At 46.6% G+C, this 27,727-nt stretch overlaps 1 protein-coding gene across 3 annotated transcripts in view; it reads left to right on the forward strand.

Annotated features, from left to right (window-relative positions):
• Positions 1-27,727, forward strand: part of Chn2 (chimerin 2) — a 252,893-nt gene that overhangs the window by 159,266 nt on the left and 65,900 nt on the right. For all 3 annotated transcript variants that reach the window (XM_021231033.1, XM_005076808.4, XM_040738919.1), the window contains exons 4-6: positions 5,525-5,556; positions 9,519-9,632; positions 10,726-11,011. In XM_021231033.1, the coding sequence (XP_021086692.1) occupies positions 5,525-5,556; positions 9,519-9,632; positions 10,726-11,011 (432 nt within the window). The remainder of the gene's footprint in view (positions 1-5,524; positions 5,557-9,518; positions 9,633-10,725; positions 11,012-27,727) is intronic.

Genomic DNA, 27,727 nt, shown 5'->3' on the forward strand with positions numbered 1-27,727 from the left:
GAACCAGAGCTGTCATCCACCACGTGTGTGGGAACAGCTGCAGGTCCCCCTGCAAGAAAGCTAATGCTCTTAATCTTGGCACCATTTCTTCAGCCCCAGGCAGACAGTCACAACACATTGTGTTAAAGAAGGGAGGGAGCCTGTTCTCAGGGCTCAGCCACAGGTTCAGAAAACTTAAAGAGATGCCCTGGGAAAAATACGGCTCTGGGTTCTAGAAAGAAGTGGGGGATTTGGATGTGCTCAGTTCACTCTATACCAGGCACTTTCAATTATAAGAGTGAAAATTCCTGGGCTTTTATTTTATTTCCTTTTCAGCAGAGACCTTTGGTTTCTAATTAGAAAGGCATTAACCATCTTTAGTTTTTGTGGATGGGATCGCCCCAGTATGACCAGTTCTAATCTCCCATCAAAGGCCTTTTCTCCCACATTTGATGCGTATCTCAGAAAACCCTTCAATCTGGCTGCCGTGCATGAGGCTCCTAAATTAGGTTTTAAAATTATTTCTGTTAAGTATAAACTTAATGTATACCAGCTGCTAAGGGATTAGAAAAGCTTTGGGTTTTTTTTTTCCCAATAATTGGAAACCTTATTTACAGAAGACTCAACGATATTCTTTAAATGTCTTTGTGCTGAATATAAAGGAGTGTGTGTTTATCTAAGCAACAATAATCTGACTATAAAGAAACTCATTTAAGGGTTATACCTCCTGACTCTCACAGTGCAGCTGTCACCAGAATGCTCGTCCAGGCTTTGCAAATTGCTGAAAAGTCTTCTTTAAAATTAGCAAAATAAGTTGAGGGATAAACCTGCTAGTTTGAGGAGGAATGTGATTCTAAATCACAGGAAAAGGATGCAAGACTCAGAATATCAAGACGTTGAGGCAAATTTATTGGTGTTCTTGTTGTCTAACTGGCTGATAGAACTCAGATCCCTGGGGGAGAGGCTTTAAGGTGTTCATCCCCAGGAAAGAGAAACCCAGAGTCCTCTTGATAAGCAAATTAGCTAAAGGGAAGCATTTCGGGAGCCAACCAAGGCCTTGACCTTTTTCGTCCTTGCTGGACAGCAGGGAGACGCTGGGGTCAGGGGTGTCATGCAGAGGCTGGTGCTAGCTGAGTCCTCATTCACCTCCTGTGTATGAAGAACTTAATGAGATAACTCATAGAAAAACAACGCAGAGTATGTAGCAGCACTCGGCAGTGTAAGATCATTGCCCAGACTGTTCCACACCCCTCGGTTTTTATAGGCAATGCCTCATCTGCTCTCTGATACTGTCATATTAAAATAGCGTGTCTTGATAGCACCAATATTATTAAAGACTGGAGAAAATCATATGCAAAGCAGTTTAATAACCTCTGCAGGGTCACGCAGCAGGGAGATTCATGGTGAGGAAAGAGCTGCTTCCATTCTCTTTCCCTCCTTCTGTGGACTTCTGCTGAGCTCTTGCTCTCTGAACACGACTGGCTACAGTGGCTTACTAGCCATCTAGCCATCATCTCTCCTCAGTTCATAGCCTACTGTACCAAGTTCTCATCTTTCCTCAGTTCATAGCCTACTGTACCAAGTTCTCATCTTTCCTCAGTTCATAGCCTACTGTACCAAGTTCTCCGATGCCTGGTACCCAAGACCCTAAGACTTTTGTGACTCCTCTTTGAGGTGCAGATTCAAGCTTCGTTGTGAAGGCAAGGCTGTGGTCCTGATGACTTGGTGACACTCTTCTTCATGATACTTTTAGTAGGAGGGTGCCAGCCTGTGGAAGGCGGCTTCTTCCAGAGCTCTGTGTTGCCCTGATTGGCCTGAGTTTAAACATTGAGAACGATACCCTCCCTTCCCCCTAAGGAACTGTAGTTGGTGTTTAATAAGCTTAAGCACACCCAAGGGTACCGCCAACTCTGTTCCACTTGGGGATTAGCATTCAGATCCTTGGCAACAGTATTGTTTATTTTTATTATAGTATGTGCTCAGTGAAGAAGGGTAATGACATCCCCAGTCTGTCAGCTCTATACCTCACAGAGGCATACATATGTATTACTCTACTGAGTGTTAGACCATTAGAAAATGAATCCTACAATGTTTCATATCATACAAAAATTCTTATTACAGTGTTCAATGGTTATTCAGGAGAATTTTAGCAACATTTAGGATGCTTTAGCAATAAATTGGTACTTTTTGTCACCAAGGTAGAGTATAGGCTCTCCCTGCCTGACTCATTTTGTGGGATTGCATGAGGCTCAGACCCTTGCATGGCATCTCTAATCTGCAGACATGGAGAGCATCCTGAGAAGGGAATGAAGAGGAGGAAAGACATGACTCCTGCTTCAGAAAATACTCAGAAAGCAGAAAGCTCGGCACCATGGCACATGGTGTCAGGCCAGTACTTGGGGGGGGGGGGCGAGATAAGTAGAATTCCTAAATTTGAGGACTCCCAGTATGGGTAGCATGAGAGGGTTCCTTCTCAGAAAGAAAACAAACCAAAACCCCTCTGGATTAAGTGAGAGACTCTCAAAGAATAAGTCAGAGAATGATAGAGCTGGACACCCAGTGTCCTCTGGCCTCCATGTATCCCTATATGCATGCGCACATGACATGGACATGCATTAGAAACACACACACACATATGTATGTATATACATACAATATATATACATATGTGTGTGTCAGAGAACACAATATATACATACATATATACACATACAACATATACATATATATACATATACACACACACATATATATGTATATATATGACAGAGAGAGAGAGAGAGAGAGAGAGAGAGAGAGAGAGAGAGAGAGAGAGAGAGAGAGAGAGCAAATCTGAATCCCATGGTTAGGGAACTAGGGGAGCTTTGCCTAGGGAAAGAGTATATTGGGTTCTTCTGGGCCACAGTGTAGAGGTTAGCAGTCTTGCTGGTCAGGACTCTGTCCCTTTCAACTATGATACCAAGATGACAATGTTTTGTTCAGATCCAAGGTTCTAGTATCATCCAGCTTGAAAAAGATGTCGAGGTTATTTGTCTTTCCAGGGTCCTTTAACTAAAGAGTAAGTACCAGGCTGGTTTAAGGCTCACTGGAGTGTAGACTCTGCTGAGACTTCTGCCAGTAAAAAGTTTAGAAAAGGAAAAAAAGGCGGTTTTAACCACAGCCATTTTCTTATCACAAATAACTACAAATACATATATATTTTGTATAATATCTATTATATAATATATACACATACATACATACATGCATGCATGCATGCATTTGTAAGAGCTGCAGAAAGGACAAAGGGAAAGAGATTGTTTTCAGAACAGATTTGCAGTGGACCTGTGGCCATGGGGCCAAGTCCATCCTTGCCTTCTTCTCTTGTGTGCCCATCTTTCCTCTCTTCCTGTGTCAAGTTCCCCAATGAGGAGATAATAAAGAACACCAGGATGCCTACCTAAATTCAAATTTAGACAAAGGTGGAGTAATATTTTTACCATACTTCTCTGGCAACTTTTGGAGCCTCTTCCTTGTCTCCATTCCACGTACACAATGTTCTTGGTGACTTGTGTCCCTGGTTTATGATCTAATGGTTTCACACATAAGGGGCTTGTCCCTCCCTCGGATCCAAGTCTCCTCTGGGCAAGATCTTATTTGGGAGACTTAAAGATTTCCATTTTTGATAGTCTGTGTTATATTTCTCCTTGTGATTCCCACATGTTGTGAGCCCTTCACGGCTGTGTCCTCCCTGTATTTGCTCGGCCATCACTGCATGAACAATGACAGGACTAAGCCCTAAACCTAATACATGTGCTGTGTATTTTCTTAAGTGATGAGTGAACTGAAGGTGATTGCTACCTTATTAAGAATCAATTAGATTCCACAGTTATTGACCTCTTGCCTACATTCCAGGAGTTAGGAGTTAACCTTACCTACCATGCTGTCCACATGAGAAGATTGATTAGTTACTCATCTCCTGGGGGAAGAAATAGAGGGTAGGGAATGGAACAGGGCTAAAAGCTATGCTCAGATTTTACACCTTGTGTTACAGATTAGCCAAAATGATGGGAGTGAAAACTTCTCCCTTTTAGAGAATGAACCATTTCTAATTTTGGAATATTCCATCTCTAAGAAAAGAAAGGGATTTTCCGTCATGCATTGCCTATATCCATTAGGTTTTCTAGATCTAAACTGTCTCTATGGCAGTTTGGCAATTGAATATCAGTAGTAGCACATAAGTAAGAACTTCAAAAGCCAATAGAATGATGTCAGTGACAATGTTCAGCTCATATTTTAAAAGTTCCGGGTGTGTGAAATGACAATAGAACACAGCATTTATAGAAAAGCCACCTGCTAAAAGGGGGCCTCTTCACAAGCTCTGTGCTTTGGTTGATTATATCATGTAAGCATTTCTTCACAAAAACAAGGAGCACACTTCACACCTGGAAAATCAAGACTTAACAGCAGTTTTTTTGATTGAGTGCTTTTCAAGTGTGAAATGCACAGTAGAGAGGACACATGCTTAGAAATGTGTAGGTGATTAGCTGTGTGTGAGCTGGGTTTGTCTTAGGTAGATTTGCAGTGGTCTTCAAAACCCTGGACGCCCCTTCTGAACTTTTCCCATGGCCTCTATCCTATGGCCCCTGTTGAGATACAGGGGAGATGGAGCTATACTAGGAACCTGCCTGGCACCTAGAAATCCAACCCTTGACCCTATATGTGAGCCTCCTTGGGAGAACAGTCTATTTGGCTGTAGACGAACTGACAATAGACAGACAGAAAAACCTGCCAGGCTCATATCTTACACCAGTGAACAGACACACATTTGCTCCCAAATGTTCAACTGTCAATAAGACTTCTAGCTTCATGTGGTTCAACTGTACTTGGAGTGTCCCAAGAATTAAAGCAGGACCAAGAGCCAAATGTGAAAATCTGTGCTCATCTCTTACCAAGCCAATACTGAGCTACAGAAAGCAAAGTTCTTATGTGACAGATGACACACATGTGTGATCTATAGGATGGAGTCATCTCATTCTTGCCCTCCATTTGCTGCGCCTCTGGTATCAAATGGACTGTGCCCTATTATGAGGCATTTGTTGAAAAATAAACAATATTAAACTCCCAATTTGGTTTGAGAAGAAACCAAATGATAATTTCTTTATGTTTTATCCAGGTGCAAACCCTTATTTATTTACAAGTACAAAACAAAACAATTAAATGAAGATTGAAATAAATGATTGTTTTATTCATTCTAGAAGTATCTGTCTTGTCTTTTAGAATGAAGTTAGAATATCTTTATAAATCCCTTACTCTTAAAATAAGCAACACTTTGTTTCCTTTAGGAGGGTACTGTTATCTTTTTGAAAATTCTTTATTGGGATCATTTGGATCATTGGAATCATTAGAGTGTGTTGATTAATTCCAAAGTTTCATAGATCTCTGATTTGGTGAATGAATCTATAATAAAATTACAACTGGGACGCTAGATGTTTCTCTGAATCACATTTTTTCTGGCTGATTTGAATTCAAAGGCATTATTAACATTTTTTTCTTTTTAATATAGGTGGAAAACAGACCAAAATATTATGGAAGAGAGTACGTATTATACTATTCTGTGTTTTAATAATTTAATAAGTAGTAACTTCATATGTCATTCAAATATCAACTATTAAATATTCCCTAACGTGGTCTTCATCACATGTCCATTGTGTAAGAGTTTAGTAAGAAGAATAAACGCAATCAGACACCTTTGTATTGAGCTTCCTTCCCACACCCGGGTGTCTGGTTTCCACTACGGTGGTGAAATGGAGGAGTCTTGTGTTGCAGTCCTCTCCTCAGAACCTGCTTCTGGGTGCCTGGCCAGTGTTTGAAATGGAAAGTTCTCCATCAGCATTTCATTTCACTTTCTACCGCGATGCAATACAAACACTTGGGTGCTTAAAACCATACACTACAGCTGAATTCCTGGCTGTCATGAACCCTGTAGCACAGTGGTCAGGAAAAGCATCCTGTTTCCCTGCAGTGTCAGAAAACCAAGGAGGTCATTCTCTAGACTTGGATGTATCAGCCAGATTGCCTGAAGACCACTGTTCCTCTCCTTGCACCGCAGCCACACTCTCCTGTAACTCCAGCTCTAGCTTTGTTTGACTTCTTTAGAATCTAGCACAAGGCAAACACCAGGACTAGTAAAGTCATTTGCAGTCTGAGACTGTGAGCTATGGAACACCGTAGAGAGTGAGGGCTGTGGAATGGTCCAAGGTAGGGGAAAGGTGCATAAGCCACCTCTCTTCGTAAGGTCAGCCTAGAGGCATGATGAGGCCAAGCCTCTTTTAAGTCTACCTCCTGTGCTCTTTTGGCCAATACAAGACCGTCCTCGTACCCAGAAGAGCCTCAGCTTCATGACTAATAGGCCATTTGGTCATCCTAGCCTAGAGTTCCTTTCCAATGGACACAGCTGCATCCTGGATTCCTATCAGACCCTGAGCCTCCAGCCAGCTAGCTCCTCTCAAGTACCAGGAATGCAGGCCTCTGCTCTCACACAACTCCCACCCTCCTACCTCCACCCCCACCCCTGCCTCTGACAGCTAGACTGTGTTGTCTCATGATTGTGTCATGATTGTGATTCTCCATCTGACTTGGAGAACTGACTTGCAAACTGCACAATTATTTTAAGAGAGAGCAAACAGACAAAACTACCACATACAGTTTTGTGCCTGAATCTAACAGATGCTTTATTTATTATATGTTTTCTTTTTTACACAAAAGTTTGATTGAATAATTTTTCCTCTTTTGTCTTTCAACTAGCCAAACCCTTTAAGCAAAGAAGGCAGGAAAGCAAAGAAGTGTTTTCTTAATCACAGTGGATACTTTATATTAGAGGGGAATTAATGTAAAACTTGCGAGGTTTTGCTCTTCTTGTTCTTAAAAAATGAATTTCTCTTTCCCATCTTCTCCAAAAGCAATGTGCATACCCCTGAGGAAGCATATCTGTGCACTGTTCAGGCAGGAAGCCCCGTGATGAGTGACAGTGGGCACCTTTGGGGAAGCAGAATATTTGTTTCTGTATTGTTTAAACTTTCCCATCATTTGTACTGTCAACATTTTAATTCTGAATGCTCCCATTGTGAGCTACCACTTTCTTGTTTTAATTTTTAAGCATCTGTGTGGTTTGTCTGTATATTTGTCTGTGTGTCGAGTGTGTGCTTGGTACCTGCACAGGCCAGAAGACGGCATCAGATGCCCTGGAACTGGAGTTACCAAGGGTTGTGAGCTCCCATGTGGGTGCTGGGTCCTGTGGAAAAGCAGCAAGTGCTCTTAACTGCTGAACCATCTCTCCAGCTCCTACCATTTTCATTTTTAATACTTAGCAACGTTGGGAAAATAAAACATCCATAAGTCTCCCCACCCCATGAAAGAGAACCATTGTTGCCTTTTTAACGTTATCCAGATATTCTGTCTTTTTAAACCATGCATGAATCCCAGACTGTTTTCAGCCACACAGAACTGCAACTTCCCTCCTTTGGACAATTGAACTTGATGTCTGACACCCACCTGTGCCCTCTGGCCATCACTTCAATTTCTAGTTCAAGAAAGCTGGTACTTATCTGTTCTGCTGCTTTCAGACTAGAGCACGCCCAGCCCTCCTGCCCCTCTCCTGCAGGAGTGATCAGGACAAAGCCCCAGGTCCCTGTACCCTCTGTAGGGAGCACCTTACTCCACTTCTGCCCTACTGAGGCACCTGCTGGCGTATCCTAGACACCCCGTGCCCAAACCTCTTGTGGAACCAGCTTTTGTCCTTTTTGACTGGTAAGAATCTTTCCCGTGTCCTCTGTTCTATCCATCCCCATGTCCTGTCCCTATGTCACCTCCCCCACATTTGCAACAGTGCCCTCAGAGCTTATCATCAAGGCCACTGCCAGCCCTCCTGCCTTGGTTGCTCTTACATCTCAGCACTCATCTCCACTGTTCCCCAAAAGCAATGTCCTAAGCACTGGTTCCTGAGTTTTAAAAGCAAAGCTTGGTGGAGCATAAACCTCTTTACCCACAAGCTGTCCTTGCCTTGACCTAAGAGCTGAGTTCGTAATTCAGGACCATTGATGCTTCTGGCATGTTTGCTGCCCATGACCAGAACATTGACTGACTGAAAGAGACCAGTAATTTTTTTTTTGTTTTTTGTTTTACGAGACAGGGTTTCTCTGTATTGTTTTGGAGGCTGTCGGTCCAGCCCGGCCTCAAACTCACAGAGATCCGCCTGCCTCTGCCTCCTGAGTGCTGGGATTAAAGGCATGCCATGTGTCACCACCGCCCGGCAAGACCAGTAATTTTTTTTAAAAAGAGATATTGAAAAAGAAAATTAGGAACACATACACACAGAGATGCACACTCCTCCATTCACACATGTATGTACACACACACACACACACACACACACACACACACCTCTATCTTATTTGAACTCCAGTCTAATCTTTGTATTCTTGGTGAAAGGGGATTAAAAAAAAGTTTTCTTTAATGCTCAGAAAATTCTTTACACGATTATTCCCCAGTTTTCTTACCATTAGGTAATTCTAGAAAGAGGTATTTATCCCTCTCCCAAGAGTTTAGAGTCCCTTTTTCCATATTCAAGCTCCTTCATCTTAGATACAAAGGACAGAATTGCTAGTGTTGACAGAAAAAAAAAAAAACTGGGCATGGTGGTGCCCTCAGGAGAAGGCAGGGGCAGGTGGATCTCTGTGAGCTCCAGACCAACCTGGTCTGTATAGTGAGTTCCAGGACAGCCAGTACTACATAATAGAGAGACTCTCTCAAAACAACCCAAAGAATTGCTAGTGATGGCTGTGAGTCTTCATCTTAAAGGTAGAAGGGCAAATGGATCCACCGAGTCACCTGTCTTCAACCTCCCCAGACCCTGTCCCAGCCTCAGACAACCGCCTTCAGAAGGCCAATGCAGTCTGAAAAGCCGGAAGTTCCTTCAGTGTGCCACATTTTCTGTGTGCAGGTTCATTTTGTAATGGAGAAAAAGAAGACAAACATGATCATTAAAACAGAAAAATGGGCTGTTTTCCCAAGCACCCACCTAAACAATTACTCTCAATTGTAAAACACCGGAAGAAGATGGCTTCCGGCCAGCCCCTCTTTGCAGAGAGAGAACCTCTGAAATTAACGATGCCCAGCACCAGAAGCAAGCAGGTTGCTAATCAATAAGTGTTCATTTGCAATCAGGATAATCCATGGTTCTCTGTGTTCGAGCTGAAAGCTAAATTGGTAATTGCTCTTGTGTTATTCTCCATGGTTTGAAAGGAGCTATAACCTGGCTTTCATTTCAGTTTTCATTTTCAGCTGGAGAGCAAAGACAGCAGAGAGCCAGGTAGACTCTTTTGGGGGAATGCAGGGAGATAGTTCCAAGACTGTCTTCAAGGTGTGACATAGGCACACCCCTCTTTGTTCCATAGGAGACAGTAGGTACCAAGGGACCTAGCAATTGTTTTTAACCTAGTCCTAATAGTACCTGCCTTGTTCATATTCTGAGCAGAGAAGTGACTGCCTTGTCCCTCCAGGTTTCACGGGATCATCTCCCGGGAGCAGGCTGACGAGCTTCTTGGAGGTGTGGAGGGTGCCTACATCCTTCGAGAAAGCCAGCGGCAGCCAGGATGTTACACACTAGCCCTAAGGTGAGCTGCGTTTCACTCACGGTTTTTCTGAAAGTGACTTTTATGATTTCCCAATTTTAAAAAACTATAATATGCTCCTGGGTCAGACCTGACTGGGATGGTGAGACAATAAAACCAGATACACAGAAAAGCTGACAGCAGATGGACTGAGCTATCTGGTGGAGAAACTGTAGCACTCCAGGAGAGCAGCACACTGACCAGATAGTGTTGACTAGGGAGTTGGGGTTATTGCATACAGCTGAGCAAGGAGGCAGGGGTTTATGGTATGCAGCTAGATAAGGAGCAGAGTCAGCTTGTCTCAAAAGGAGCAGTCTGAGTCCTGGAGCAGTCATCAGGCTGTAAACATGTAAGGAGAGAAAGCTATGGTGGACATTTTCTGGGCACAATGTCAAAATTCAAGTTCAGACCCAAGGAAGGCTTTGCTATTGCTCTTTGAGCCTCCTCGGGACTAGGGGTTGTTTTGCCAACTTCCCAATGAGTGTGAAGCAACAGGGTTCTTGACATGACTGTGCCTATGTCAACAGCATGCATTCACTCAAGACTTCACACACTCAGGGACTGCTCAGTTCCGTCCAACAGTGAAAAGCACATAATGTAAAATGAACCATCTGCACCAGTATAAGTGTGCAGTACAGTGGCATCAGACACATCAGGTGCCTTTACAGCCACGTCGCTGTCCACTTCCAGGACCTGCCCCTCATCCCAGAAACTCAGTTTCCACAATCAATCTCTCTGGCTCTGGTTACTTCGAATTCCACTGTCTCCAGACACCAGCTGTGGGCTAGAGGTTAAGGGTCTCTCCCCCTAGCTGCAGACACGCAGACTGTCACAGGTCTGCTTCACAGACATGTAGCCCACCATGCGTGAGTTCTCAGGGACCACCTTGACCCCAGACTCGCCATGATGACTCTGTTATGCATGCCAGGAAGCCAGTAGGGCCGCCTTCTCCTGAGATGGCTAGCACCACAGTCACTAAGACACTGCAGGAGTCACTTGTAAACCCCAGGCTGTTTACTCCCCACAGAGACCTACTGTGGACTCTCGGGAATTGACCTCTCTTGCCTGTTGTAATCCTTGGTTTTCTGGTGGGCAGGTTTGGGAACCAGACCTTAAACTACCGGCTCTTCCATGATGGGAAGCACTTTGTGGGTGAGAAGAGGTTCGAATCCATCCATGACCTGGTGACAGATGGCTTGATCACACTCTACATAGAGACCAAGGCTGCTGAGTATATCGCAAAAATGACCACAAATCCCATCTATGAACACATTGGATATGCCACTCTCCTCAGAGAAAAGGTGTCCAGGAGGCTGAGCAGGTCTAAAAACGAATCCAGGAAAGCGAGTGTCACCAATGAGGAGCACACGCCGGTAGAGAAGGTGAGCAGCCTATAGCATGGACACGGGCTATCCGGTTTCAGTGTGTGCCGAATGAAACCAATCACGGTAGATGCCATTTGCCAAAACGCTGGGGGACACTCCTCCCCATTTTAGAACTGGGGTGCCAGAAGAACCTTAGACTCTTCTGGGTTAACCCTTTCTTGAGATACATAAATGTGTTTTCCCTATGGTCAGAACCAGGATTTAGGCAAATACTCATTTGTGGGTTTATTTTAGTCAGAAGGAAAGAAAACAGGCCATGATTGTTGAACGCCAACCAGTGGATGAAACATGTTCTAAATTGCCACTTGAGGCCTGCTGGCTGTCTCCGGCTACAAAGCAGGCCAAATGCCTGGAATTTATGTTTGCCTGTCCTAGGGATGTGGGAGCAAACATGGGAGGGGGGGGGCTAGCCACCCTTCAAAGGTGGACTAACCTAGAGGTGGACAGACAGACATGGGAGCTTCCATCGTAATGACTGCTGCCTCTGGGAGGCTTAGTCGGGTTAACCTCCCTGCCCCCCGATAAAGTACTCCATGTCTCCCCGCTACCAGCAAATCCCTGAGTTGGGTGAGTGTGCAAGCTGGGTATGGTGTGGTGGTTACAGGATATGGTGACGGGGACACCACTTTCCTCTCCAATAACCTGCTGCTTATTTGAATGGTGCCACCACTGCCCAGCAGACTTCAGGGATGCTCTCCTTCGGGGACCACCTGCTTTGCCTGATCACGCCTACTTCTCACTGGGAGTGACAGCCTGCTGCACCATTAGCACCCACCGTGGCTGGGCCAAGCCCAGCCTTTGGGGTGGACTAGGGCTGAGTCAGTGGGGGATACAGAGGACCAGATGGAATGCTGCTCCTTTGGGTGACTGTTATTCTTAATTAAACTTAAGTGCGCCTCTGATACCAGGACTGGTGGGAACCAGCAGAGGCTTAAGCTGAGTAGAAGGACTGGGGTTTAGAAGTGGAGACTCAACCAAGCTCTAGCATGGCTGGAGAGAGCAGCCAGTCTGTTGGCAGCAAGGGTGTGATGGTAACTGGTTTGTTAGTTGGGTCTCAGAGCACAGGGGGGCTTTCCCCAGCCTCACATCAGTTGAGCAGCTGGCCCTTGAAAACATCATTTGTCCTTTTATTTTTATAACTCTAATGTTTCCCCAACACCTGTGTAGTCTTTCACAAATAATTGATTTGGGAAATTTGGGGACTGCTTACTGTTTACATTTTAATAGGATAATGGGAGAGGGATGGAAGGAGGGAGGGAGAGACAGAGAGAGAGAGACAGAGAGAGAGAGAGCCAATCAACTTTCAGAATTTGTTGTGGTCCAGCTGAAAGTTAGTTCTTAGTCTGTTTGTAAAATCTGTTCAAAAGCAATTTAGAACAGAAAATCAGGAAGCTGGCTTCTCCACCATGATAAATCAGAAGGCGAACTGTAAAGTAAGTCCCTGAAGTGGTGTTTGTATTTCTGAATCAGAGAGCAGAGCCACTGAGAACTCTGTCTGTTACAGAAAGCAGGCACCACAATGAAAACCAGCAAGGAAGTTCCATCCACAGAAGCTCGGTCTCTGGGTGTTATTTTCAGCAGGAAACTGATGAGACAGGGTATGTCCTCTGTCCTAGTCAGGGTTTCTATTGCTGCAATGAAGCACCATGACAAAAAAGCAAGTTGGGGAGGAAAGGGTTTATTTGGCTTACAGTTCCACATCGCTGTTCATCATCAAAGCAAGCCAGGACAGGAACTCAAACAGTGCAGGAACCTGGAGGCAGGAGCTGATGCAGAGGCCATGGAGGAGAGCTGCTCACTAGCTTGCTCAACGTGGCTTGCTCAGTCTGCTTTCTTATAGAATCCAGGACCACCAGCCCAGCGATGCCAACACCCACAATGGGCTGGGCCCTCCCCCATCAATCACTAATTAAGAAAATGCTCTATATGTTGACCCACAGCCTGATCTTATGGAGGCATTTTCTCAGTCAAGATCTTCTCATCTCAGATAACTATAGTTTGTGTCAAGTTGACATATGTCTAGCCAGCATACTTTACCCTAGGCTCTGTAGCCTAGAAAAATGAGTGATCTAATTAATAATCCTGTTGAGTGAGCCAGCCAGTGGCCCTTTCCTTTGGGGTGGTGACTGGTAAGGAAAGAAAGGGGATGTTGAAGTTCGTACTCAGTAAGAGGTTTGATGGACAGTAGTCAATGCGTGCATTTTCTTGGACACTAATTATGTGCTTGGCTTTCTTGGGGAATACTCTGGACACTATGTCTGGTCACTTGCTGCTGGCCACTCATTTTGTTAGTAGCTTGTGAACTGACTTGGTAAGACCATTTCTCTGTGACACTATTGACAAGTGTCATTAGAAAAAGCCTCAGTCCGGCTAGAGATCCGTTGTCCTTCAGGGCAGGGCGGGAGCCTGTTGCCATGGAGGCAGGGCCTGGAGAAGAGCTAGTGGGAACTTGAGTGGATTGACTGAGTGGAGCCTGAGGTACTTGTCTGCTTCAGTTAATGGTGTGCCTTAAAGGTTTTAATGAGGGGGATGGATTGACTTCCCAGAGTTGCCCAAACCAGTGTGCCCATTCCACAGCACTCAAAGACTGTTTGTTCCCAAGATTGATTATCCCCAAGTAAACCTAGAAAAGACTCTGCTGTTGGATCCAAGAACATTAACAGTGCTAATTGAAAAAAAAAAAGGCTATATTACCTCCTCCATCAGATTTGAGTGGTGTCCAGATTTATTTCCTGCCCAGGTTGTTAGCAATGAACCTGACTTTAGTAACTATAGATGGGATGGGGAGGGGAGCCCACAGAGGGAATAAAGCTGAACAGGTTCATCCCCCTGCTAGTAGGTCAGTGTCACAATTCTTTGACTAACTTTTAAAATGTGGTATATTGGGGTGCATTTAATTAAAGTGGTCAGTCTAGTGCAATAACTTATGCAAAATGTATTTTAGAATTTATACCACACATAGGTTATCTACTGTTCTTCAGAAAAAAATGGTGTGATGGGCAGTCTATGAATAACACTGGGATTCAAGACCCAGACTGTACATACATGAAACAACTTCCCATTTTAGACTTAGTGGCTTTGCCAGATTCACAGGCAGGATTCTCTCTGCCTGTCTTGGTCCAGCTGTAGGATGAAGAGGTGAGCCCAGGCTTCCACATCCCACATTCAGAGCATCCTAAGTCTGCTGAACAGCTGGACCACGTCCTGTCCCTACGACCTCTGTTGCTCTAAGTAGCCTCTTGGGTTTGGCCACCATCCTGTCAGTGGACGCTGAAATCACTCAGTCTTTAGGTGGCCTGGTTTCGAAAATGCATTCTCGTGTCTAGCTATAAGAACCAACCCATCTCACCAAATGCACCCCACTGAATCAAATAAACAGCATGGTGAGCCCATGGGTGTTAACTGGGTGTAGACGAGGCAGTAAATGGCACCTGTGTTTGATGTGGGGAAATAGTGTGTACCCGTGAGGTGGTAAAAACTCTTTCAATAATATACTAGTTGACTATCCTCTGCCCAAGATGTTTGGGAACCATCCGAAAGCCTGACACAAAGCCCTCCCGAGTCTGAGGTCTCGGATACAGGGCGTGAAGCCCGGGTTGTATCTTATCCATCCCTGTGCTGTGGTAGGGGTGCTTGGCTCCACTTGTATCACGGCTGTCCCTTCCATTGTTCCCTTCGTGGCGCTCAGCACCGTGGCTCACTTGTCCGCTCCACCGCCCTCGGAGGACGGGCAGTCCCAGTCCTGTCTTGTTCATTCATCTCACTGCTTCTGGTGGTGGCAAATGTCAGAAAATAACCTTCGTGGATTCCATGGCAGCTCCTCCGTGGAAGGCAGGACATGCAGCCCCAGGACAAGAAGAGGCTGGCTGATGCAAAAAGGGAAGTGCCATTAATGTTTCTTTTGTGTACAAGAGGAAAGAACTGAGTTTTGCATGTTTATTTCTTGTCAAAACCTAAATAAAAGAGTGGGTGTCATTCGTCGATTGTTGCAGGGGGAAGCAGGTGTCTGAAAGCGTGAGCGTGGGAAGAGCTTGCCTTTCCTTGCTCCTATTTGAAGCTCTTTGACCTCTGAACCATGACATGTGCAGTATCCATTCAAAGACAGAAGCAAGAATAAAAAGCGTACCATGTCCTAGGTACACATGTCACATTAAAGCCAAGGAAAGTGCTTTCTGTCCCGGCCGATGCAGAGCCGATCCAATTCCCTGCTTCCCACCCCCTTCCTCGTGCTCACAGTAGCACCCTCCCCTCTTCCCGCCCCTCCCTCCTCTCCCGCCCCTCCCTCCTCTCCCACCCGTCCCTCCTCTCCCACCCCACCCCTCCAGATTATCCACGCAGGATCTGTGTTCTCAGGCCTTCTTGAAGGTTTGGAACAGGAAGAAGGTCATTGCAGCAGCAGCAGCAGAAATGGCCTCAGCGTGGGGAACAACTCCCTGGAGATGGGGCTGCGTTGGCGCTTCTGGTACTCCCACCACATCCTCAGAGGCTCCCCAGCCCCCTCCTCACTTCCATCCCCTTCCCCTGTCTGTACTGCCCTCCTCCAGCTAGGTGGCTCTCGACCTTCCTAATGCTGTGACCCTTTAATACAGTTCCTCATGTTGTGGTGACCCCGGCCGTGAAATTATTTTCTTGGCTACTTCACAACTGTGATTTTGCTACCGCTGTGAACTGTACTATAAATATCTGATATGTAGAATATCTGATATGTGACCCCACCAAGGGGGTCACGTGTGACCCCCAGGCTGAGAACTACTGACTGCTCTCGCTGGTATAGGACCAGTGTCCCAACCACTCTTTCATTTCTGTCACAGGCAACAAAGCCTATTAGGTTTCCACTCTGCCACCTCAAGGCCCGGCCAGCAGCCCTTTCTTACCCCCACCAGCCCCGCCGGGAACCTGTCTACACTGAGGATCTACTTCTGAGAGCAAGGCTCTGGTCCCCAGCTCCCACCTCGTTTGAGAAACTGTCTACTTCCTGGCCGCCCACCCACACACCAGGAGATCCTTTCACTGTAATTTCTCTGGGATCCAGCGGGCCCATCGGGATAGCTTTCTCTGCATTGTCCCTGGCCTAAGGGCAGTTGCCGTGATGAGAAAGGCTCGCTTCACTCACTGGAGCAGCAGAAGCCTGTGGAGCAGATGGGGGTCATCCCGGGTGCTTTTCTCTCAATCCCAAGGTCCCAAGGTGCCCCCTGGACACTGCTCAGTCGTGCTGTCCCAGTTTTGGCTGCAGGACTAAATTCAAATACCTCAGTGGGGCTTTGGCTACCTGTCTGAGCCCAGACTCCCAGGAAAAATTCAAGACCTCTAGAGACACCCAATGAAGAAGGAGGGAAAGGTCAGGTCAGAGAATGTCAAACAGCTGAGGAGAGCGGCTGGAAGGAACGGGCATGGCTGAGTCCCTCCTGGGGTTTTCTGTGTCTTGTGAGGAACCATGCTGGTGCTTGGACTCAGATACGAACCTATCGCCTGGCACCTGGAGGCTGAGAGGTACTTACTGGAGGAGGTCCAGCTCTCCTACTCCAATCTACTTGCTGATAAGGCACAGAAAGAGAACGATATCCAGGGTGGGGAATTGGTGCATGCTAACTGCTTTGCACGTTATCTGTCCAGAGAGAAGTCTGGAGGCCTGGTGTGGAAGACAGGTAGGAGGTGATGAGGGTTCAAGGAGCAACGGAAATACCCATGATGCTTTGCAGTCTGGCACCACCCTGCCCTTGCCTCTTCCGCCTCTGGCCTCCCTCTCTGCCCCACATCACCTCCCTTTCTTTGTTGCCTCAGCCTGAAAGGCTTCCTCGCTCCTATGATCCTCAGACTTTCTTTCTTGGGGTCCAGCACAGGTACCACTCTGTGATATCTGCTAGGATTCACCTCATACCTCAGCACCACCCCCAGAGACTGGCACTTTATGTGGACTTAGCCCACTATATCCTAGGTAACTGTTACATCCGTGGTTCTCAGTTGTGGCTCTGAAAACCAACATCATGGACCTTCCTCAGAGAGTAGTCAGATACGAAGCCTACAGTCAGAGCCACGGGATCAGGCCTTCATGGGGGCTCTGGCTGATCTTTATGGGGAACCTGAGGTGTAGGTGCCTCTTGACATTCACGTGAAAGCTTCTATTTTCACTGATTCTGGTTCTAAATCCCAGCACATCGTGGGGCACTCATTTGCAAACCCTTGTTGGATGAATCAGGAGCAGATAGCGAAAGTGTAACAAACTGAACCAAATTCACAATGAGGATCAATGCTTCTCAGGTTCACCCAGAGCCAGGCCAGGGGCTCCCCGCCCTTCTCTGGGTAAGGTCTTTCCTCCAGGGACTGAAATCTGGCTGTGGGCATCTGCAGCAGCAGGAGAAGCCAGAGCTCAAGGAGAAGGGATCCCGCATGTGAGCAGGGCCTTTGCTTTACAGAACGGGAGGCTGGGCTGTACAGCAGAGTGTTTCCCAAACCTTCAGAAGACTCAGACAGAAAATGATGTTTTGATCCGCCGAGACTCCTCATAGTTAAGATCTCTGAGGTGTATCTGTTACACCACTAGGCTCGTACCCGAGTCAGCCAAAACTGCGAAGTGAATTCACAACACACTCTGTGGCCCCAGCCGGATCCCTGCAGGAAGCAGAGGGCTAGAAGTCCCAAGAGAATTAGCTTGTTTAACTGGGAAACTTTCCCTTACGTTATCAGGTCAAGAGTGGGTCACGGCCACATACCCAAGGGCCCAGAGGTGGCAGGAGGGATAGGGAAGGTTCTGGTAGCTGGAGTGGGAACTCCCCCAAGAGCTTTGTACTCCAGATCACTGCCTCATGTCCAGTCCCCAATTTCTCTCCTCCCACCACCTGACTTCTGCCCATGCTTCCCATTGGCCAAACCCAGCCCTGCAGGGAGCAGGGCTGCCATCTCCAGGGGCCAGGATCCTGCCAGGGGCCAGGTAGGAGAGAGAGAGAGAGAGAAACAAGATGGGTGTGGCAGAGAAGAGTGTGGTGAGGGCCAGCCAGGAGCAGGAGCACGCTTATCGTGGCATTCCGTATGACGCTACCTGTCTTCAGAAGCCCAAATACCTTCGTGTGTGACGATGCCGCAGCCCCTCTCCTAGGCGGGCTCTCCACTGGGTACTGCGGCGGCGGTCTCAGTCTTGGGGTGTGCAGCTTCTTTGCAGCTTCATTCGACTTAAGTAGGACATTGGCCGGTTACCTACACCCAGCTGAGGTGTGCATTTAGCTGGAGGGGGGAGAGAGAGAGAGCCAACCATTGCCCTAATGGAAGAGGCGAAAGAGACATGCTTGGATTACAGGGTCCAGAAAACCTGTCAACTCTCTCCTCAGGAGGTTCTTTGGAAATTACATGTAACTGACATAACCAGGCTTTTCTCGGGAGTCGGGGATAAATGAAGATGAGCAGAGCCTGGCTAGTGAAAAATGACAGGTACGGTAATGACTGTGGTCATCCATCTTCCTGGCACGCACACCCAACCACAAAGACCAGACAGGGATGCTGCATGAATGGATTTGAACTAACTGGATGCTCTCAGGAAGCCTGGATTTCCCGGCTGTTATTCCGTGTCAGAGTCTAACCGTGTGGGTTTATCGGAGATCTGAGCAAAAGCTGACTTGAATGGGGGCGGGGGTGAGGGGCGGCTCTCACTTCGTGCAGATGAGACTTACTCTGGGAAGAAAAACTCAAACAACAACGAATGTGTTCAGTCCTCTTCACCATGGAATCAAAGCCTGGTGAGCCTCGAGTATCTATCGTTTTAACCCCCCCCCCCCGTGTTTCTGATGAGGTGTGGACCCCAGCTCATGAGAGGGAAGTTGAATCCAGCCATACAAGATGTACGCTCTACCTGGGCCTCGCCGTTTCCGTTTCAGAGACTTTTGTGTCCTAACTTAGGCCCTGGCCTTCCTTCCCAGCCCCTCACATATGCACAATGTCTTTCACGGAAGTACATTGAAGACAGAAGGCCCAGGGCTTGCGGGCCTGCCTAAGCTAATTCAGTGAACACCTCCCCAAGTCTAGCTGCTGGTGACAAACTGTAGCAATGCTGTGGCGATCCCCCTTGTCTGCACACTGGAGTTCACTGAGGAGTTTAGAAAACAACCAGAAAACGTGCTTGTGTCTCACCCCCAGAAATGCGCATTTCAGACTGGCAGGAGCTCCTTGACAGAGTACTGGCCTAGCATGTGTAAGGTCCTGGGTTCGATTTCCAGCACTGACAAAGTTAAGAAAAGAAAGAACGGAAAACCTAAGAAGTTTACATTTAGCCGCTTGGTATAAGGCCCCGGTGTCTAATTTTAGTTCTTCCAGTTGTGTCTAATGTGCAGCCGAAGCTAGGAGTCCCTGCTACAGAGGAATGACTGGGCTTCAGTTAGGTCTTCTGTCCCCTGGACTGACATCCAAGAGTGTGTCTTCATGCAATTATCATTCTGTGTGTTCTCTAGCTTGGAGCTCTTCAGGATCGAAAGGGAGTCAGCCTAATACAGCTGTGTGTGTGTGTGTGTCTTGGTCAAACCTGTGTGTGTGTGTGTGTGTGTGTGTGTGTGTGTGTGTGTGTGTGTGTGTGTGTGTCTTGGTCAAACCCTCCTTTCTATCCTACCCAAAATAAATAGAGAGATGGGGGGGGGGAGGCTCGGTTAGCCCAGTGTCAGCTATTTTCTGTGAAACACTGCCATCTTGTGGTATCCACAAGGATCGTCATACATTTAACTCCCAGCAACCTCAAAGGCCCAAATTTAGCAGATGTGGGAGTAACGAGCATGAACGAATTTTCAGCAGGGAACTCGTTGAATTGTCCTCATTTCTTTGGGTTTTATAGGGCATACTTGACTGTAAAATAGTTGGGGGTGTTTTGCAAAGTGTACTCACTTACTGCAAAAGCTAGTTGAATAGCCTGGGCTGCCCTAGGGATCTAACTGGCTGAATTTGTGGCCAGAACATCTTGGCCTAAGGGCCCTCTAAGAGCCTTTAAATGTACAGAACATCAAAAGAGCTCTCAGTTGTTAGGCTATATATTATTTATATTTACTGTACTATATATGGAATTTAAAATGTTTGCTCATTCTTTTAGACAAAGAACGCAGTGGGAACATCTGGCATTGGGTATACATGGTGTATTTTATGAACTATAACCCTGCTTTCAAAAATAAGAACTAATTTTTGGCATTGCTTGGGCGTGTGTGTAAATCTCAGGGTCCGCTTTAGTGGGAGCCAGCTGGACTCATAATCTGCTCCTATGTTCCACCTGTGATGATAAACTGTTTTGTTTGACTTATAGAAGAAAGGCCTGGGATTACAGATATTCCTTGCAAAGAGGGGGAATGTTTATATAGATTTTGTGGACAAATGTAGATTTTAAGTATATACATATGAGCAAAATTTAACAAGTGGCAGTTTCTTAAGGATTAGTTACAATATCAACTACTTAAAAGAAAATGGGTTTGGCACCATGGACCCTCTGCAATGACCTTGGGGCCCTTCCAACACTGGTGGACCCACCAAGAACCGCTGCTCAGAGCACTGATGAACCAAGAACCCGGCTCAGGGAGGTGCGCACCTGTGTGTCTCCAGGGAGGTTAGCGCACCATATTCGTCACCTTTGACTGAGAAGGGAAAGGATGCTGTGGCCACGGCTGCTGCCTAGCCTGAGCCTGTACTGTGAGGAGTAACAATGTTCCCATCCAGACCCCCAAGGGCTTTGCCATCTGCGAGCACATAGCCCCTCCCAGTGGGTCTGAACAGGAGTCAGCTACAGAACCGATTCCTGGTGGTTCTGATACACACATGTCCCAGGAGCCACACTCTCCAGAGATGCTCAAGTCCCTTGTGCTGTATACTTGCATGTGAACCACACAGCTCTCCCCAAGTCCTGAGAAGCACCTCTGCGAGACTTATAACAGTGAATACGGTTACAACTTACAATGTATCATCCAGGGAACCTTAGCAAGAACTCGATACATGTTCAGAATGGATATTCCGCAGGTATTTCTAGGCCTTGGTTGGCCACCAATGGGGAAACTGCAGAAATGAAGGCTGACTCCATAGCCAATGAAGACCCATCAACCTGGCCTTTCCCTCCTGTTAGTATAAAGTGATGGGAAAGGTACCTTAGGCAGGCCCGGCCCAGGTGAGCTGCTAAGAGATCACACCACACAATAGATCTAATGTAAGAGGTTTATTGGGGGAGAGGGGAGAGAGAGCAAAAGGCCATCTCAGAGTGGGGACATGAGAGAGACAGAGAACTAACAAGACATAGCAATTGGGGTGGCTGGGGCCTTTAAGTGGGCATGCATCTGTCACTATGTAGGTTGGTGAGGCTGACGAATTTATAATGCCTCCTCCCTGAACAAACGGGAAACAGGGGCTCAAAGCTCAAAATGACACGAAATGTAGTGCATTGATGGTGTCTCATTTCTCTGGCCTGGCACAGGTGTGGCCCTCTTCCGTTCATGGACAGTGTCTGTCGTCTGTACACCTGGTCCCCACCCCGTTCCCACAGTGAATGGCTGTCATTTTCCGGCCCAGAACCTACTCACCACCTTCCGGAAATGGTTCCCAGAGTTGCTTCCCTCCCGTTCTCAGCTTATAGATGTGATCTTTGAAGGGATTTGTGGCTCAAGGCTGATGGAAGAATCACATGTCCCTGCCCACCGATTGGTTCAAGGGTGGACATGTGATGCAGTCCAGTTACAGCCAGTGGAATCGCATAGTTGCAGGAAGCCCGTCCATCCCTCCCTTTGCCTGACTGGACTCAGCAGGAAACACAATGTCCTTGGCCCAAGCCTTCAGATTCCCTGTAAATCCCTGAATGGAACCCATGGAGAAAGAGGTTGAGTGTTGAGGAGGGGTCTGAGCCTGTGGCAGATTTGTAGGCAGCTGCTGCCCTCTCTGGGGTGTCAGCTGTCAGTTAATTTCCATTTCTGCTCTTGAGCAGAGTCTTGGAATGTTTGTATTAGCATGAAGTTTTCAAAACTGGAGCCATGCTTCAACCACCTGCTAGCCCCCCCCCTTCCGTCCCAGCATCCCTGGCTTGCCCTGCAGTGGATCTTCGGGAGAAAGCCGAGGTATTCAGTTCAGGTTCATTGTTACACACTACCCTTCTTATAACGGTGATTTTAGGTGGTAACTGAGGACCACGGACATCTAGCTTTGATGGCAATGGGTAGGGACACAGAGTACTGATTACAGACGGACATTGGAAGTGACCCCAACCAGTGAGCATCTCCTCAGTGTTTGCCTCCTGCCTCCAATGAAGTATGTTTGCAAAGCTCTTGCTAATTAAACGCATTACATAAAATGGAGGCAACACGCTAAGAGACTTGGCAAACACCAGTGAGCTAGGTGCCCATGGTATTTCCAAGGAAAGATTTCGTAGAAAATGGAAAACAAAAACTGACCCCTCTCTAGGAGATGCCTCTGACAGATGTGAGCCCTCTACCTGACCCTGTCATCCCAGAAGAGACAGTGATGACTGGGAACCAGCCCCAGTCCCCGTGGGAAGAAAGAAACCCTGCTTATGGTCTTTATGAACTCACTGTTTCACCCATATGAATCTGTGGGGACTTTTTTCTGATCAAGTGCAGGGTAAGGGGAAGACTTTTGTTTTCTAGTAATAGAATGAGACAGACTTGGCCATGTTTTAGGGTGCTTGTGAGGTTGCTTCTGAAGCAGGCTGCAGGATAGCCGAACTCAGTTCTCAGTACCGGTGTCCCAGTGTCCCTGACCAGATTCCATGCTGATAGTTTCTTAATGCCCTCATTGCTTTTGTGTCTCCTATATACATAATCAACTTGGAAGTTTTCCCCGGGAGTTAATATTTCACCTTGTTCTGGGTTTCCATTTGTGAACCTTATGGAGTCTGTCCACCATAAGAATAGCTGAAGCTCTACACACCCAACTTGTATTACTCTCCTGTGGCTTTGTGGCTGCAGAAATTTGTCATCTGTCATGTTCAGCAAACATTTGTCAATGCTCAAGTTGAGAGCCAGAAACAAGACAGAATTAGGAGCCATGTGTGGCCAACATACCCACCTGTATCAGGATAAAGGCAGTAAGATTTTTGCAATGTATATAAACTTTATGTTAAGTAACCCGAGCTATAAGAGATTTCTGTGGTGTTTGATCTGGAAAGCCTGGGGGCTTAAAACCATCCCCGCCCCTTACCTTCAAGTTGTGTCTCCTCCTCTCTGCTAGTGAGGAGGCAAGAACGGAGTCTGTGGAGACAGGGGGATTTGCCCAGAGCCAGCTAGCTAGTAATCTACAGGCCAAGTGACTATTAGTTCCTAATGGTGGGCATTGGGTGCATCCAGCTTCCAAGCAGCTCTCTCTCTTCCCTGACAGCACAGACAAGGGGAACATATTTACACTGTGGTGGATGTTAAACCTTCTAAGAAAAATGAGATATTGGGAGTTACGTTCCTCCTCAAGTGTCAGTATTCATTGTCTGTGTGGCATGACTCTAACCTTCCACTCCTGACTCATTTGTTCCTGTAAAGAAGTAGACACGGCTAAGAGCATCCCTCGAGGAGAGACATATTCGCTGTAGACAAATGAAGGAGATTCCCTGTGAGCATTTTCAGCCCTGGGCTTTGTGGATTTTGAAAGAGTGTGAAAATGTTGCAAAGCGCTGATCCTTTCACCAAATCCCAGCTGACAAGAACGGGATGGCTGTCAGCCACAGTGTGCATGTCACTTCTTCAGTTATGATGAGATACACTAAAATGCCTGAAATTGGACACTCGGCAGTAATGGCCAACCCACTTCTCCCTGGTGTAGCTTTGAATCACCTGCTGAGTCCCGAGCTTGTAACAGATAACCTTGGAGTGTTCTCATCACTGGCTCCTACCTCTTAGATTCCAAGAAGAAACCCTGGTATTTCTTGGTGTGTACCATGTGCCAGGCTTTGTAGAGGTTGTTGTTTAGTTGGTCATTCAGTCAGTCATCAGAATGACTCTGATGGGGAGTCATTAGGGTATCTGTAGTGAGAGAACCGACTGCTCTGGCCATCCCAACATGTTCTACCCGAAAGGGACTGGAAAGGAAATGTGGCATACAAGGCCTTCATTGACCTGGATGCTGTTGCTGGATTTACACATGGTCTCCTCCTCATATACGATACTTCCTCTCTCCAACAGTGTCCAAGAGGCCACCAAGCTGAGAAATTAACCTGCTGTGAACCCAGCAGCAGACCTAATGTCCCCCACCTCTGACACATCTCTCAGCTCCTTGTTCCTCGGCTTCTGCTTACATGGGAGCCCCTGAACACCACACAGGCCAAGCCCTGACACCTCCTTCCTTGTAGTCATCATCCTTATCTTACAGGTTTCCCTCCCTAGGCCTTCCTCAGGCTGCCTCCTTGGATCTGAGGTAAAACTGGATGCATTGACCACAGTACACCAGAGGGCTTGTGCATCCATCCATCTACATGTAATTATACTTAATCAATAAAATAGTTAACTCCTGGGCATCTAACCATGTCAAAAACTTCTCTACTGCATGTTGACCAATTGCTCACCAAGGGACAGGCCAGAGCCCCAAGGCAGCAAGCCTATTGGTTTTATGGAGGAATCTATAAGGAAATATTCCTTCTGCCTGAGCTTGCTAAGTAACAGACAAGATAGAGTGAATGTGGCCACCCAGCCAATACATGGGGACCTGGCTGAGAATGGCACCCAGGGAGAAGCAGCAGATGAGGAACAGGCTAGACACAGCACACATCTTAAGAGGACCTGGCTTCTGTGTTGTCCATACATTTCCCTTTAGTTTTCCTCCTGGGTGGACTTTCTGTTGCTTGATGCAAAGGCGTCCCAGCGAGGTCCTAAGGGAAATAAGACCATGCCTGGCATGAAAGGCCTTCCAGAGATGGCAGCAGGACAGGCAGTTCTGGTGGGAGGGCTGGCAAACGGGAAGGCGTGAGGGGAGGCCACTGAAAGCACCAGAGCTACCTACAGCAGGTGTGAACTTGCACTGTGTGCATGAAAGTTTTGTGGGGCCATCAGAGGCATTAACTGTAGAAGGATGCCTTGGAGACAGAGTGGGGTTAACTTGCGGTGGACAGAAAGAGGATGTAGTGAAAGCAGCCACAAAGACACCAAGGCCTCTGCATTTTGAGTTTCCTAAGCCAATTGCTATTGAGACTTCTAAATGATGACACTTGTACCAAAGCTAATTATCTTTTTCTGTTTTCAAGTGATGGTACCATACCAAAGTAGTCTTCCAAATTTCCCCAACCTAAGTTTGGTTAGCTGTTTTTTGTTGTTTGTTGTAGTTTTGTTGTTTTTGTTTTGTTAAGTTTTACTTGGTTTAAGTGAGGATGAGAAAGACCCCTTGCCTGGGGGAGGGGGGGAAAGAAGGAAGGAAGGAAGGGAGAAAGAAAGGAAGGAAGGAAAGAAAGAAGTCAGGAGGCCTTTGTTTGGGTACTGGTCTATCCTATGAAGCTTTGCCGTTTCTGGAATCTCAGGGGACCTCAGGTTTAAGACAATGTTTCTTACCTTTGTGCCTTCAGCCTTACAGTCCTTGAAAGGGGTCAGGATTCCCAGGCCTTCCATGGCACTCTTTGGGTGAAAACTGCAGAGTCTAGTGGGGGTCTGACCCAAAGTTAAGGAGATCCACGAAATGAAGGCAGAGCAGGCAAGCTTCCTTCCTGCCTTTAGTTATTCAGGGGGCCCAGCAAGGAGCCAAATGCTTTACAGCACAGACAATTGAAAATAAACCCATGAGTACTTTAATGTAGACAGGACAGGCTCTGTATCTTTCTGGTATTTTTTAGTAAGAGTCAGTGTAGGTTCTTTTCTGTGGCATAATAAGCCTGGTTCTGATGGTTCCTAAAGGTTGACAAAGCCAGGCAGGCTGTCTGGGGATGTGCTTCAGAGAGCTCCCTGCCAGGGCTGCTCAGATCTCTACTGCATCCCAGGGGAGCGTCCCCAGATTGCCAAGCAACCCACCATCCTGCCTTTGTGCTGTCTCAATGCTGCTAAGAAATTATCACCAAGGAATATGTTGCACAAGAGGAAGTCAAGGCAGAGAGGCTTAAAGATTTGTTCAAAGAGGAAGTTTAGGTTCCTAGTTAAAAAACTTGCTCCTACCATGCCAGCCTCATATAAGAGAAGTGACAAGGGGTGAAAACTGAGTATCTACAGAGTCCAGCCTCTACTCCAGCGGGGACCACATTGTGAGCAGGTTCATTCATGATTAAAGAAAGAAGGTGGGTTGAGAGCTAAAAGTAGCTGTCTGAGGGGGAGGTGGGAGGACACAGATGTATGTAGACCAGTGGTTCTCGACCTGTGGGTCGAGACACCCTTTGGGGCTTGCATATTGGGTATTTACATTAAAATCGTTAACAGTAGCAAAATTCCACAGTTGTGAAGTAGATGATATGCATACAGCCAGGGGAGGCACCTTCAGGCATGTGAACCAGGCAGCTCGCACCAGAAGGTGCTGGTCAGTGACTCATAGGTGAATACTGTCCATCCTTGCCATGGCCACATTGGAAAGGAGACCACTACTTGGCCATCACCCCCATTGCAGTCTTTCACGCATAGGACACTGGGGGATTTCAGTGAGCCAGCCATCGGGCCTGCAGAGCCTCCAGGGAAGGTCTGCTGACTGCTCACAGGGGTCCCGCATAAACGTGTGAGGTTTTATACCTGCGTACAAACATGCAATTCCTAAGATTACAGCAGGATGTGTAGTGAGCCCTTTGGAACACCCACACTCAATCTTGTCCACATTGACAAATATACTAAGTCTTGTGACTTTCCCCAGTGAGGGATAATAGAGTAGTTTGCCTTCGAGGCTAAGTTTGTTAACTTTATTTCAAGTATGGTTTTTATCACCCCTGTGCTGTTATTGACCCATCAGAAGACAATGGTGTGAGCATGAAGCTTGGGAGCAGCGTGGCTGAGGGACAGATTGACAGCCACACTAGCCAGGTGCCACTCTATTCCTGTCTATGGGGCTGGGTAAATTGTTTAACCACTCTCAGTCTGAGCATTTTGATGGATGTTAACATAAAAATCTCAAAGAAGTTTTCAGTTGCATTTGTAGCATGAGCTCTAATTAGTCTTAATAATAAAGCCTGGAGTCAGATATAGGGATAAATGCTGAAAGATCAGAAAGACAAAGGAGCCAGCCACGGTCACCTCTTACCTTGTCAATGTCTCAGCCAAAAAGTGCCAAGCTCCTGTCTCCTCCTACCTTATATCACTTCCTGTCTGTACAGACCTACAAACCTCCATGGTTAACTAGTGGCTAGCTCTGCCTCCGATCTTCAGGAAAGCTTTATTTGTTAGGAAGCAAACAAAATACCACAGATGTTGAGTATTTCTGTTCAGTGTGCCTTAGCATTTGAAGTTCCTCTTTTGAGAGCTGTCTATATCTGTACCCCATTTCTAATTGGGTTGTTTTCTTGATGTCCAATTTTATATATACATAAAATTTAGATGTTAGCCTTCTATTGGATATGTAGTTGATAAAAAATCTCTTCCCATTCTGCAGCCTGTCCTGATGATGATGCCCTTTGCCTTATAGAAGCTTTTCAGTTGCATGAGGTCCCGTTTATTAAATGCTGTTCTAGCTCTCATGCTCTTAGTGTCCTGTTCAGGAAGTTGTTTCCTGTGCCAGTGAGTCCAAGACTGTTACCCACTTCCTCTACTGTCAGATTCGGTGTATCCAGCCTTATGTTGAGGTCTTTGATCCATTTGGAGTTGAGTTTCATGCAAAGTG

Source organism: Mesocricetus auratus, unplaced genomic scaffold, assembly GCF_017639785.1.
Source record: "Mesocricetus auratus isolate SY011 unplaced genomic scaffold, BCM_Maur_2.0 Super-Scaffold_100676, whole genome shotgun sequence".
Lineage (NCBI taxonomy): Eukaryota > Metazoa > Chordata > Mammalia > Rodentia > Cricetidae > Mesocricetus > Mesocricetus auratus.